Source organism: Chroicocephalus ridibundus, chromosome 2 (genome assembly GCF_963924245.1).
Source record: "Chroicocephalus ridibundus chromosome 2, bChrRid1.1, whole genome shotgun sequence".
NCBI classification, from domain to species: Eukaryota; Metazoa; Chordata; class Aves; order Charadriiformes; family Laridae; genus Chroicocephalus; species Chroicocephalus ridibundus.
In genome coordinates, this window is record NC_086285.1 from 53,505,696 (window position 1) to 53,521,103 (window position 15,408).

Sequence of the window (15,408 nt, forward strand, 5' to 3'; positions counted from 1 at the left end):
CGGCGGCGGCGCAGGGGCACGGGCAGCCTGGGGCAAAGCCCTGCCGTCCCTCCCGGGGCGGGGGAAGAGGCGAGCGGGAACGGCCCCGCTCCCGCCTCCTCTGAGGGAAGGCGGGCGGGCAGCACGTGCAACCCGGTGGCGGCGGATGGGGGGGGAGGGAGACAGCAACGGCCCCCCCGCCGCCGCCGGGGCGGTGCGTGCGTGAGGGGCGGTGCGGCAGGAGCCGTTACCCGCCCCGGCGGGGAGCCCCGCCCCCGCCCCCACGTGGCCAGCCGGGCGGAGCAGGCGGCGGCGGCGGAGTAGTGGCCGGGCGCCCCTTTCCCCTCCTCGCCCGGTTCCTACGAGCCCGCTGTCTCTGCCTCCGCTCCCCCCGCCCCGAGGCCTCCGGGCCCTTCCCCGGGGGTGGGGGAACCTCCTGGCTGAGGACCGCCCACTCCCCGTCTCGCTTCCCCTCTCCGGCGCGGCATCCCCCCTCCCTTCCCCGGCCCCGGTGGGGACTATGCGGAGATGGTCGTCCCGACCCGAAGCAGGAACAAAGAGTCGCCGCCGCTCAAGCCCGGGCAACAGCAGCACCAGTCGCCCGGCGCCAGCCCCGGGAGCGGCCGCGGGCGCCCGCCGCACTCCCCCGGCAGGCAGGTCCCCGCCGGCGGGGCCCGCGCCATGCGGAAGGGAGGCGGCGGCGGCCGGCGGGGAGCCCGGAGCGACCCCCAGAGACCCTGCAGGGAGGGGCCCGCGGCTGAGGGGGAGCGGGACGTGCTGGGCCGCGGGCCCCTGAGGCTCCTGCGCGTCTGCAGAGACCGACTGCGAGGTGAGGTGGGGGGTGGTGAGGGGAGGGAGCTAGCCCTCCGGAGCTCCCCCAAGTCCTGCCCGCTTCCTCTGCCCCTGCTCGGCTGGGGAAGTGGGTGGGGGGAGCAGCCCTTCCGCCCGGGGGAAGCGGGATGGGGCTCGGTCTCTCCTCCCTCCCCTCTTTCCGGCTGTCGGTAGACTTCCCCGGCAGGGCGGGAAAAGCTCCCTTCGCTTTTCCCTCCCTCCCGGGGAAGGGGAGCGCCGGGACGTCCGTACCTTCCTCGGGAAGGCGATCCCGGGCGGGGAGCGGAGGGGAGGCGGCGGGCACCCCCGTGGCCCGGCGGCGTCCCCCGGAGGGAGGCGGGAGGGCTGTGTGTGGCGCTGCCGGGGCACGGCAGGCGGCCGGTGGCTCTCCCGCACTCCCCGTGCTCGTTCTCCAGCCTGTCACGACGGGAGGAGGTTAAAAGAGAAAGAAAAAAAAAAAATAAAATGACAAGACCCACACTGATATCGTGGGCGAGGGGAAGGGAAAGGGCTTTTTGCCACTTTAGCGTCCTTCGGGGGAGAAATGGGAAAACATGGTGTTTCTGTAACTAACTCTTGTTGAAACAGTCTATAGTCGCGTTGACGAGCTCAGCTTATAAGTGTCGGCATGACCAGTTTGTTTCTTGATAACGCTTTGCTGAACGCACGGAGGGTTGCTTATTCTTTAAAAGGATGACTCTCTTGTTTGAGCAGATTTTTCAGTGACATATATCTGTAGATATCCTCTTCTGACAAGTTATTTTGTAAAAGTTATTTCAGGAATTAAAAGCCTTGTGATGTGTATAGTCACCTTAATGGTCTATCTGCGATGTTTAAAGCTTCTATGTGTAGTTGCTAACTTGCTGCATGAAACTTCTTTCAGCGTTTTTGAAGTCTAGTCGAGATTTATATGGAAAACTAGTGCTGCAGCGTTCAAACAGATTACCTTTTACAATAGCTGTTCTTAATTGATGCTTAAGGTATTTGTTTTCTTTTGACAGTATTTGTTGATGACAGAAAGGCCTTCATCGTAAAAGCTGATAGCAAGATATGGCTCACTTTCCTTATGGGTAAGTAGAAGGAATATGTCACGGGAAAACACTGTTCTTTTTACCTTTCTTTCTCTGGAATTGTAAACTGTATCAAAATATATTTGGAATTATAACTCAGAAAAACAAAAAGGCATAGTTAGTGTTGAAAAGGGAGAGTAAGTAACTTCCTACCTCATAACTTTTGCAAAGCTGTTATTGTAGCAGCTGGTGTGGTATCAGAACATTTGTAGGAAAATAATTGTGCAGATATTTATGGATCTCTCCTATCCAGTCATTAATTTCTAGGGTAGGGGGGAAAGAAGCAACTCTTATTAAGTCATGTAATCAAAACAACTTGTGTTGTAAGGATTACGTGTGCAAGAACATACAACTGTAGGGGGATGTAAATTGGGCTGTTAATATCTTTGGGAATATTTTGGAGTAAATAATAAAATGGCTAATGGCCAAAGTCTTGGAAAAAGCACCTAAAGTATTTGCAAAATTAAATAAGAAGTGCATTCCTAAGGTTAACAATTGTTAAACAACAGCATATTTGTCAGATGTGCCATTAGATATACTCTTAAAGGTATTATATTAAAAGACTGTCAGGGTATTCCAAAGCCGCTGGTACTATTAATCACATCACCAGTAGTCCTTGTTGCCAAAGGGAGTTTCTTCACTTTGATGAATTACATTGCAAAGTAGTAGCAGGGAAACAACCCTTAGCTTGCAAAGTAATTGATGAATAAACTGTTCCTGAATTGCTTTGCTTACCTCTGTTTATTCAGCGTTTCCTAGACTAGTAGTTACTTAAATGACATAGAAATGTTAAACTGGTGGTCAAAATTGAAGAATGCTTTCATTTGATTGAAATTTGAGAGCAGATTAGGTAGGGAGCTTTATAATTTCTGGAGTTTGAATTTGGCTGTGAAACCCAGATAACGAATTATCAGGGAGCTATTTACATTTTTAATAGGAGTAAACCCTTAATAGCAAAGTATGTAATAGCATACAGTATTTGCAGTAGCAAAAAACGTATGTATTCTAAATATGAAATAGTGGGTTTTGTTCAATTTTAATGACATTTGAATTTTTCTTGTTACTTCAGCTTTAAGGTCCAGATTTTTAAAACAGAGGCTCCCACAGTTGGAGCTAGCTTTGTTTTAGGGTGTGGATTTTTCCTTTTATCTCCAATTGATGTGCAGCAATGAAGTTGTTAAATTTTCAAGGACATTCTTATACAACACTTTGCCCTATTATGTTGTGTTTTGTTTGTTTTTTTTTAAATGACCGTTGATTTGAGGCCTTATTCTTGAAGACATCCTTTCTAGATTGCACAGAATCTCACGATGAAACATCTTGACTAAGCTGCAGAAGTAGTCAATGCTTGCACATTCCTCCTTGTTCCCAGTTCTGCGGTATTCCTACCTAGTCACTTCGGGGATACTTGCAAAGTATTAATCAGTTTCTAGTACGTTTCACATCCTGTTGCATTACATTATCTCAGCATTTGTTGTTCTCTTGAGTTCTGTATATTATGGCTTTATTCTGCAGTATTTAATTTCCAGAATTAGAATGCTTTTTATAAGCCACTCATACTGCTTTTCTTGGAAAAGAACATAGGCAAAAATAGGAAATCTGAAGAATAAACTATCAGACTTTACATAATAGCCTTAGTCTGCAAAAATCCGATCATGTGCTTTGCTTTTGGGGGTTCTCAGGTTGTGTGAGAAAATGGCACCTGCAAGTTCAAGTACGTAGAAGCTGTGTAAGTCTTTGTAGCAATAGGACTCTAGTAGTGCTCTTTTGTCCTCCTTCATTCCCTCCCCAGTAATGACAATAATGGCATCAAAGGAGGGTAATTTAAGAGAGCTGATCTGCATGTTTTCCAGCAGAAACTAGCTTAATGTAAGTCTGAATGCTGTCTGTTGAAAAACGTCGATTTGGACTCATAGTGTAAGTCTATGAATTAAGTGCATTGTCTCTTGAAATGTGAGTAATTACATGAATTGCTGTGTGATTATAAAAGGTCTATTATAAAAGACAATAGAGTGATATTGTGAAGTTTTATAAAAATGTATATACGAAATTCTCCAAAATAGCTATGAATGTATTTACACTTAATGCATTGACTTTAAATAAAGCATTTACTGAAGGTAAGAATCAGATTTGAATATGTTGTTTTCTCTATGAAATAAGTGGTATGTTTGAATCTGAAATGTAATTTCCATATTAATAGATAAATTACTTGCAACAGTAAAACACTGCTTATTTGAAACCCTGTGAATTTGAACAGTATTGGTAGCTTATGTGCATTTGCTTTAACTTTACTGTATGTTCTTACCTAATGTGTAATCTGTCTCAAAGCTGATATGTTTTTTATAGTTGGAGTGTGTGTGTATGTAAATGTATTTCAGCATCTAATTGGGAATCTGAGAAATGTTGCTGAGGAATGAAGTAATTTCTTGTGCAAATGTGAGACACAATAAGTAGTAACTAATAAAGGCATGGACTGCTCTGTTTCTTTTCATACAATTACTGCAAAATGTGTTTGTTTATGGAGTATGGTTTGCTATGTTGCTGATACAGCTAACGTGCTTACCTGGAATTCCATATTGTATCCAGATCTGCTTTTCTGAAAAAGGAATTTGCAGCTCTCCATGAGAATTAATGTAAATGTCCTTGGTATAAAAAAAAAAAAACCCACCTCTGTAGCTCCTGAGACTTTCCTAAGACATTAATTTCCACTTAATGTGAACTATACTGAGTAATCCTTAGGTATTTTTTTTTTCATAGAAAGTATATGTAAAAATGTAAAGTTTTAAATGAAAGCTTGTGGTATTAATTTTCTGACTGAAATCCAGGCTTCTCTGTGAGAAAACTACTTCAGTGACTGAAGTGGAGCTGAAAAACTCCACTTTTTCTTAAGGAAGTTTCAGTGTCGTATTGTACAACCTTGACTACTATGTGAAGTATGTAACTTGAGGTAAATGTTAAATTGTACAGGCAAGTAGTTTAGAAATATTTTCCCCTTAGGTAATTCTTTTTTTTTTTCTTTTTTTCTTTTCCCCCCGCCTTACTCAGTTTCACCTCACACATCATTGTATACAAAACTTTAATATTAAAACTGAAGTTCATAAATGTAGTTTGTTGCATCACCCGTGGTGACGATGATAACAAGTACTGCCACTAGCAGCATTGTGGTGGCAATGATAACAAGTACTGCCAGCAGCAGCAGTAGTTCCAGGCCCTGTTTTGGAGGACCATGTCATTTGGGAATATGTACTAGGGCATGAAGTGTACATTCAGTCCATTTCTGTTCCATGTACATTTGGTGGTTTTGCAAAGGTGTCTGTCTTTCTCTTGTCCCTGCGGCTTTCCAGAAACAGACTACCGTACACATACAGTCCGAGCACATGCACATTCACTAACTCTCCAACTGTGTTCTGCATCAGTGGGCAGGCATTTAATGTATGTCTTACCAATGTGCCAGCAACTTGACCCATTTTGGGTTGTCACGGAGGCGAGGGCTGTGCCCGTGGGGTGTGGGAGGTGTGTGTGGATCAGCACCCTGGAGAGGGACACGGTGCTGAGCACCTTCCTGGCTCCAGCTGGGTGTGAGCAGGGAAGGGGCTCGTCCTCTCCACTTTCTCTCTGCTCTGTATAGCCTATGTGAATAAGAGGACTCTACATTAACCATGGCAGAGAGCTGCTGTGTGCCTAGAGGGCAACCAAGACACCTTCAGTCTAGAAAGAGCACCATGGTCCCTCTAAATGCCTACCCTTTATGCCTCACTCGTGCTGGTTTTGCTTCCATGGTGAGCTCTGGGTATGTTTTGAATGCTGCCCAAGTAAAATGGAGTGGCTTCTGTGCCCTGTGGATCTTGTCATGCTCAAAAAGTTGGATACCTAGACTGTTTACCCACTGCTTTATCATCATTTGTCTTCTCCCTTTGTCCCTCAGATTATCTCCGTTGTTCTGTACCTATGCGACAACAGTGCAGATAGATAGTCTCTGAATGGACAAATGGAACGTTATTACATGCAGAGTCTACCTTTTTTAGCAATTACAGGCTCAATGAGATTTGCGTTAGTTGTCATGGTCTGTTTGGATCTCTTAAATTTACAGGACAATGTACTCTGTAAATTAAACTTTATTTTATGAGCTGAATAAGAAAGAAAACAAACAAACATGATAAACAAGGGCTCAGTCCACTTTGTACAGAGTAGTCTAACATGGGAATTCACTAATTCATCAATTAAGGCATGAGGTTTCTAACTCACAAGTTCTCTAATTAACAAACTCATAACTTGTAACTCCTAACTTGTGCGCCTGTGAGCGAAAGCTGATGGTGAGAGTGCTCATCATTCCTCTTCCATCATGATGCAAGTGTCCCCTGTATCACACCAGGAAGCACAAAAGCCTCAGCAGTCCAGCTGCTACTGGATCTGCTTGAAAAACTTTTTGGATAAGCTGATGTATTTTATACCTTCCAGCTTGGAAGTTTGATCTATACCATTTCCATGAGTTAGCAGATTCTGAAGAAACTGCCAGACAATCCATATGCAAGGATTATTTCTGCAGGTGATAATGGCTGCATGATGACCTTTAGCTCTTTCTGGCCACCGCGTCCTGCCTATGTGTTGCCCTTGCTTTGACCTAACAGTGCTGCTCCTGGCATGTATCAGGCCTTTGCATGAGCTGTGTGGTAGCAGAAATCTGAGCAGGAGTTGAGAGAACAGTCACAGTACGTATTTTAAAGACGTTAAAAATATTTTTGTTTATTAAAAAAATGCTTATAACTAATTTTTCTTACTGGTAGCTGAAATGGGTGCATTAGATTTTGATGGATTGACTTGAGTGATGCAGGATATAGGTGGGAACATTGCTTATTGCTGAATACCATCAGCATAATTTCAGATTTTCAAAGAGCTGGCTATGAAAGTTAATTCAGATGTTCCTATTCTTCTGTTCCTCTGGAGGCTGAGTACCTTCTGTGTATCTCTGAAGTCGTACTGTAATTAGTTTAATGAACATGATTTCATGTTCAATTATTTAAATATTTGAGTAACTTGACACCTTTTGTTTCCTTTACAGCTGCTTTTGCAGGAGTCCTACATTGGTAAGGTTAAATTTATTGCTTGAGTAATATGGTATTTTAAAATAATAAAAATATCATTTGGACTTATATTTAGACAAGCTATTGGGATAATTTATATTTAGATCTTACCTCTCAAACACAAATTGTTGTCTCTAAGATGAATAAATCTGTTCTTGGAAAGCTATTGTGAAAGATCTCTTAAACTTCTTAATCAAGGAGCGAAGCCTGCTATCCAGGTGGAAAATCGTTGCTTAGATATACAAATTCAGGTATTTTTCCACTTTTGAAAGTCCAGGTAAATCCTTTCAGCTTTCTCCTGTGTTCTGCTTATTTAGATTCCACTTTAATTTCTTAGTCTTACATCATGTTTTCTCTGACCTCTTCAGAGAACTCTGGCCAGTGTTTTCTTTGTGTACAGAAGAATGGCCTTTCAGCTACATTTTGTCACCGTAATCCTTGTGTTTCAGGTTCCATCCTAATCCTCACCCTTCTTTTCTGTAGTATAGACTTGAAATAGAATGGCTTCTGTAGCGATTTTCACCAGCTGCTTTTGCAGAGGTGAAAAGTAACAGCTTCTGCCACTCTGTTTTTGTTTTCTTGCTCAAAAAGAACTATTGATTTTTAGTAGTTTGTTTCTTGCAAATTCCTATTCAAAAGCAGAGTCATGTGCACTGCTGTGTTTCTTTCTTTTTCCATCCTTTCTGGAGATGAAGTGCGTTTTGTAAATTGCAAGTTTTGCCTCCAAAATTATTTGCATTTTTCCTGGCTCCCCGTCCCCCTCTAGTCACACCTTTATTTAAATATACTTTTGATGGTAAGTGCATCTCTATATAATGGCATATAACTGCATTAAAATACGAGTCATGAAAGATTTTTTTTGTGGGAAAAACCCATACACCACTTGTATGTGCACCATTATTTTCACCATGTAATCTGTGCTTCTTTTCCTTTGTCAGATATTTAAATTTTCTTTCCTAATATACAGACTTGATAGTTTTAATAGCATTAAACTTTTGATCCTTAAGTGTCTGCACTTAAGTTAAAATACATTAGAGTATTATAACTAATTCCATAATAGAATTTAATAAATGCTCTATGGTTTCATATTTTTTCCATGTAAAATAATCTGAATAGAGGAGAACGTTGGTATAATATATAAGTAAAATAGGAGTATGTAAGTAAACTTTAGGTCTTCATTGAATGTTTTGCCAGCTGTTCCTTGGTATATATAGCTTAGTACAGCTTCTAAAACTCTTTATTCAGTTTTAATTATTATTTTTTAACAGGTGTCACATAACAACTCTTTTTGAAAATGACCGTCATTTTTCTCACCTGTCAACGCTAGAAAGAGAAATGGCTTTTCGCACGGAAATGGTTAGATTATGTTTCAATAAAAATTCAGTGATTGAAAACCTTCTGTTTGTAATCTTGTGATTGTGGTCTTTCCAAAGTTTCTGAATACCTTCTGGATAAGTAAATATATAGATGTCTTGCAACTAGCATGCATTACACTTTTACATGCAAAGCATTTGTGTGTCTTGCAGCTGATCACTGTGATTGTATCTCTTCACAGATCACTTAAAATATGATTTAAAAGTATGATTCTGGAGGACCTAAAATACAAAACTGCAAGTTCCTCGTAGGTTATTTTCAATTATAGTCTTGTTATGCAGCTTTTAAAAAAAAAAAAAAAATGTTTGCATACATATACACCTGTTGGCTGTTTTTATTTTGAGAATTGTGAAGTGCTATGCTCGTGCATAGTTGCCAGCCCAAATGAGAGGTTTCCAGATGAAACAAGGTGGAAGGAAACGCACGTTGCTTGTTTCAGTGGCACTAATAGAAGAGATTTGAAAAACTGGATAGTCATCTTGAATCATTTTGTCCTATTTGTTATACTACACATTTTTTTTTTAAATTAACCTTGTATATGGCAGTTAATGAAGCAGAAGTGACCTCTTTAATTGTAAACAATGATTTTGCTCTCCTGTAGGGTCTTTATTATTCCTACTTCAAGATCATTATTGAGGCACCATCGTTTTGGAATGGAGTATGGGCAATTATGAATGACAGAATAACTGAATATCCTTTAGTGATTAACACCTTACAAAGGTTCAATCTTTACCCAGAGGTGAGCTATGTTTAAAAATAATACCTTCTGATAAATCTTTGGTTTCTTTAGGTTTGACTACAAATTTCTAAGAAATGTTACTATGGAAAGTGCGGTTGTAAAGATATAGTGACTAATGAACTGTTGCTTATATACTGTATTTTAGTTCTAGATTTAAAATAAGTTACTTCATACATTATGATCAATTCTCAGACTTCAAGTATGTCCAATCAAATGTGAATACTTTCTAGATCTTAGTATTTCGTGCCTTAAAGTTGCAATCCAATTTTATACTTCTTGCCTTTTTTTGTTCTTGTCACTGAAAGCAAGTAAGTTGCTGACATTGTGTACTTCAGGAAACATAACTTACGAAGTGTCAGTAGTATGTGAAATAATGCCTGCAGTGATACAGGTATTTAGAGATTATTTTGGTTTGCATTTTGTGTAGGACAATGAACTAACACATCACAGTTCACTGTGGCCCTAAAATCCATGAACGGTAATAGTTTCCTTACATGTTGCAGAAGAAATTCCTCTGTAGAAGACTGACTGCTGTTGTTTTGTACGTACTTGATGTTAGACTTGTTACCTGCTTAGATTATGTTCCTACTCTGATTTTTTTTTTGTCACTAAAAAGAACATGTCTTTAAGTACAGAAATGTTTGGTTTTCTCTCTCATGGTTTTGCCAGTGTGTCTCAAATATTTGGCAAAGGGAAACCTCCTTTGGCTAATGTACATTTCTATGACTCCACGTGTCAGCAGCAGCTTATTTTTTGGAGAACCAAGGACTAATAATGTCTGTAATTGTTGGGTAGTAGCATTTATACTCGTTCTCCTGCTCTGTTGGAGCAGAGCTGCTTTCAGGAACTATATGTGTAAGAATTCTTGGCATGCATGTATTTATATAACATGCACGTAGTGATTTCATTTGCTTCTTAATTCCTTGCTCTGGAAGAACTAAATGCTATAGCTGAGTGCTTTTTATTACCCTCTCCCTGATTTTTTTTTTTTTTCTTTCATTTGGACACTATAAAGTTACTTTCTTTATCTGAGAGGGATTTATTTACTTCAGCTATAGTCTGACTTGCAAAAATCAAAAAGTAACTGGTCAAATGAACTAGCTGTTAGAGAATCATCAGTATCACAGTGAAAGATGACTAAGTAAATTGGATGATGAAATCAAAACAAGAGCTATCAGATATAGTGGCTGACATACTGTAAGAACGTTAGGCAGATTACTGTGCAGGATGTGTAGGCTTGTCTGTTCATTCAGAGTTTTCTAGGATCATACTGGCTCATAGGACTTGGTGATATTAATTCATTCATCTTCTCTGTGCCTGTGTGGGCATGCAAAGCAGACAAATAGTCTCCTCTGCTCCTTTCAGTCGTTTATTGCTGGATGTCTAGCCCACCTGTAAATATTGGGTTTTTTTTAAAGTGTATTTCTTGAGTACTCTTTTTTTTCTACATAACTACATCTATAAACTGTCTATGGGTGCAACTTGACATTTGAAGTATGTTCTCTGTTTTTATCTAATTTTACTTTTGATTATAATGGGGCTGGGTGATGGGAAGATGCTTGTGGATTTATTTGTTGGCAGTGAATTTTTTTTCTTGTGATACTCAGCATCCAGTCATATTTTCTGAAAGTGTTTAATTTCCTTTTGATATTTAGGATCTTTCCAGCTCTTTCAGCCCAATAGTAGCATTAAGGCTGAATCTTAATAAAATGTTTGTTTGTTTAGTGGATTTCAAAATTAATTGTGTCAAAATTAACCTTGAAACCCAGTTACTAAACAGGATGTTAAACCCATTAAGAAAAGCAGAACAATTCACTTTCATGTACAGCCAGTACTAACCATGAAAACTTCAAAAAAAGGGAAAAAAAAAAAAGTAAAGTGAGTCCATAGCAATCACTGCATCTTCTGTGTAAAGTATAAATATAGTCAGTAAAAAATATATGTCGAAAGCAACAAGTCAGTCTTCGTACTTGTACACTATTATAATCCTAAATAGTCTTGATTTTCCAGGTGTTTGCTGCATAGTCAGGTTGTTCCAGTGGTTGTGGTGGTGTTTTCATCTGTGACCCGTGATGCAAAATGGCAGAGAGACAGTGTGCTAAATTCTATTGCAGAGAGATAATGTGTTAAGTTTACTCTGTCTCTTAGAACAGTTGATATTTCTGTGTGTGGCAGTGGTGGTGAAAATTTGAGTTGGAGTGATGAGTGATGCAAAAACCCATGTAGTTGGTGTTAGAGTGCTTACTCAAAGGCAACTAGTAAAAGGGATTGACTTTTCTACGTGTTGTTTTACAGCAAAGGACTGGTTCAGCCTCTTGAGATCTCCTGGATCTGAGAGCCAGTCTTTTGTTTTCCAAGTTTTGCATTTACTGCCTCATCTGATATGGCACAGCAGAAATTCCAAAAAGGCCATTGTGCTCTAATTCACCTAGCAATTTTATACTGCTGATTTGCTTCCATTTTTATGCCCATGTAAAGTAGCTTTTGGCAAAAAATATTTGTGTTTAGCATGAAGCACCTATGTGGTACCTTTTTAGGGAGTATTCATGTGTAGTAACGTGCAGTAGACACAAGCACTTGTGGCATAAAAACATTAAGTTGGTAAATTAATAATTTTTTTTTTTGTGCAGCATTGGTTCAGCAAGAATGTTCTACATGCTTAGGGTAATGTCGCCTTCAGGGCTGGTGATGCAAATATACTAGACAGATGTCTCTAAGCTGCCTATGCATTCTATTGGCAGTGTACAAACCACATTCAGGTGTTAAGGGGAAAGAATTGGATTTGGTTCCCCAGTCCTGTTGTTGCCTATCAGGAGATGGGGCAAGTGTCTGGTTTATGTATGCACGCATACAGGGCACAGATGTTCAGAAAGCCTCCAGGAAATCAGGGTAGTGTACTTTGCAGGACACAATATTGAGGCAGGGAGTCTTGATCTAGAAAGATGTAGTTGTATTTTAAATTTATAAGAATTACATTGTGAGTGTAAAGACCACAGATGAAGTGAGTCATGACAATTGGAGCCTTGGTATTAAAAAATAATGAATTATAGAATTGCAGAACAGTTGGGGTTGGAAGAGATGTCTGAAGATCATCTAATTTCAACACTGTGCTCGAAGCAGGATGAAGTAGAGAGCAGGTTGTTCAGGGCTATCTCCAGTTTCATTTTGAGTATCGCCACATCTGGACAACCTGTTCCAGTGTCTGACTACCCTCAAAGTAAAAGGTTTTTCGTATGTATAAGTGGAATTTCCTGTATTTCAGTTTGGGCTCTTTGTCTCTTGTCTTGTCAATCGAGAAGAGTCTCTCTCAGTCATCTTTACTCTATGTTCTTCTTGTCTTGGGCAGCCCAGAACTGGACTCAGCACTGGAGACAGGGTCTTAGCAGTGCTGAGTAGAGGGGAGGGATCACTTCTCTTGCACTGGTGACGTACAGCCAAGGATACATTTGGTTTTCTTTGCAACGAGGGCTTATCTCTGGCTCAAGTACAACTTGTCCACCGGCACTGACAGGTCCTTTTTTGCAGAACTGCTTTCTAGCTTGTCAGCTCCAGTCTGTACTGGTGCGTGGTGGTGTTCCTCCCTGGTGCAGGACTTTGCATTTACCTTTTGTGAGATTCCTATTCATCCATTTCTCTAGCCTGTTGAGGTCCCTCCGAATGGCAACACAAGCATCAGCCACTCTTTCCAATTCCGTATCACGTGCAGACTTGCTGAGGATGTTCTCTTGTGCCATCATCTAGTCTTAATAAAAATGCTAACAGAATTGGCACCAAATTAAAAAAAAAACCAAACATACACAGCTGTCCCCTCATCTATCAAGACAGTCATCTCAGAAGGTTATGAAGTTGGGCAGACATGATTTACCCTGTGTAAATCCTTGCTGACCACTTCCAATCCCTTTTTTGTCCTTAATACGTTTGGAAGTGGTTTCCAGGAGGATTTACACCATCACGTTCTCAGGGATCAAGGTGTAATTCCCTGTGTTTCCTTCTTGCCCTTCTTAACGACTGAAGTGACATAACGAGTTTAATTACATGGGGAGAGAAAAGAGGGAATGATCCTTCTTGTATGTGTTTTCTGTGACATAGGGCTGAGACGGCTGCTACTGGAGTGGTGAAACATATTTTCAATCTGGTTATAACTTTCAAAGCAGCTCAACTGAAATGGCCACGTTACTCATTTATGAACTCTATAAGGCCAGTTATATCCTGACAGAATAGCTTAGTAATGTTAACTAGTGACTTTGCTGTGAGATGTTGTCGTTTTTCTATGTGTCAAATACTGATGTTTTCTGTGTCAGGTGTTGAGATTTAATTTGGTTGTCTTTATAAGAATATTGCAACCTTTGCATGGGAAAAGGAAATGCTGTCTTACATTGCATCTGGAAGCCCTTTCTAGTGCATGCTTAAATTTAACCCATCAAAGTTTATCTGAGTAAAAACCCTAAAGATTTGGTGCATTAATATTCTTGCCAGATGTAAAAAAAAAAAAAAGAATTGGCCTTAATGGATTTAATTCAGCTGTCTTCTGTAATAACTGCTAAACAAAAACAGTTAAATGGGGAACCTTCCAGACAACTTTGAAACGTATAATGTTTTCAAATATTTCAATTTGATGCATGAAATTATTTCTGTTCTAAAGCAGGCATAATTTTAGTCTATTAATGAACACTTAGTCTATGTTTGATGCCTTGAGGAGAATATGGTCAAAAATGCTAAGTAGTTGAGATAAATTCTGAGTTTAAAAAAAATCCTGGATGAGGGCCAGTTGTCATGAGAGGTTACCTTGGGCATTGAGCTAATCTCGAAGTTCCTTTTCAGAAACTTCAAATCCTGTTTTCCACCTAGGTGGTCCTCGCCAGCTGGTACCGCATATACACTGCCTTTATGGATTTCTTTGGTCTACCAACAAAGACATGTTGGACTGTAAACAGAGGAAAAGGGCTTAGTCCTGTTGAAAGCTGCGAGGGTGAGTTGTGTTTTATTCTAGTTTCCTCCTGGAAGCATATAATTGTAGCTTTACATGTTTCAGAAGTAACAAATACTCCTGTGTCTTTATCACTGATGTACTTTCATTTGGCTAAGCCTGTGTTTCTGGCAGGTTCACAACCTGCATAAAAAAAGATACTTTTAAGAACACCAGGGGTGGGAATGTGGGCTTTGCTTATCAGGTAGCTCCTCCTACCTACGTTGAATTCCTGTACTGCACTTCAAAACTTCACAGTTGTAGCCTGAGCCTTCATAATGTTGGACCGTTGGACAAAGAGTAAGATGTCCTAAATGTAATTGGAGGCCACTGCATGTGTATCAGATTTTTGTAGCTTCTGTAGAACCCCCAATACATTCCAAGTTCCTACATTTCAAAACTTTACCCTCTGTGTTTCCTCCTCTAACTACAACTTGAGGAGTGGGGAGGAAGGAGAAAAAGGTAACTACACGGCTCCCTTTTTGGAGAAATCTTCTGTAGTGATTCTGCTGGGAAGAATCCTCTTCCTCTGATGACCGTCTATTCAGCATAAGAATTTCAATCTTATACATTAATTTTGACACCAAAGCTTGGATGCTGCCACTTTTTGGGTTTGGGTGGGGTTTTTTTTCCACATTTAAAGTATTGGCTTGTCAAGTAAGTATTGTGCAATAAAAATACCTTGCCGAGAAACGCTTTTGAGATGTTCTACGATCCGTTAAAGCTGAATGATAGATGGTAGCTTTTGAAGTTGTTTCATTCTATCATTTAAAATGTCTTTGTGTGGTGACAAGTTTAGTATTTTTCCTTTGCACAAAGGCTATAAGAACTTTCTTCAGAGCTGGAATGATTCACTTTCTCTAAATTTGTCAGAAGCAATAAACAGTGAATAAATGTATAACTTTTCCTGTTTTTTTGTAAAAACAAAACCAATAAAAACAGTAACTATTGAGACTACCGTGTTTGGTGAGCATATCATCTTACTGTTAGAGAACTGTCTTGCTGTGTTTTCAGCAGTGGTGAATAATCATTTCTGCATGTGAAACGATGAAGTTTTGCTACCTTCTCTATAATGAATAAGGCTTTTTATGCCGTACTGCTGAAATGATTAGGGCCAGGAGGGTTTAAAGAAATAATGGGAAAGAGAATAACAACAGAAATGTGAATGCAGTAGTGTTTGTGAATGAATAAACTGAAAGATTTGCATGATTGTAAAATCTTTTGGCTTCTAATGAAACGAAGAAAGCAAAGAACATTGTGTGTGATATGTTTAAAGATGGATTTACTCCTGCAAGAGATGGGAAGTGAGAGTATAGGGAGTACAAACCTGTTCTATAAAGCTCTATGAAGCCAAAACATAGCCTGTAG

General features: G+C 40.3%; 1 protein-coding gene across 1 annotated transcript in view; it reads left to right on the top strand.

The window, feature by feature from the left end:
- The first annotated feature begins 277 nt into the window (after positions 1-277).
- Positions 278-15,408, top strand: part of DPY19L1 (dpy-19 like C-mannosyltransferase 1) — a 46,848-nt gene continuing 31,717 nt past the window's right edge. Inside the window, exons 1-6 of the mRNA XM_063325509.1 lie at positions 278-808; positions 1,812-1,880; positions 6,940-6,964; positions 8,230-8,317; positions 8,937-9,074; positions 13,923-14,043. Of these exons, the coding sequence (XP_063181579.1) occupies positions 508-808; positions 1,812-1,880; positions 6,940-6,964; positions 8,230-8,317; positions 8,937-9,074; positions 13,923-14,043 (742 nt within the window). The 5' untranslated portion in view covers positions 278-507. The remainder of the gene's footprint in view (positions 809-1,811; positions 1,881-6,939; positions 6,965-8,229; positions 8,318-8,936; positions 9,075-13,922; positions 14,044-15,408) is intronic.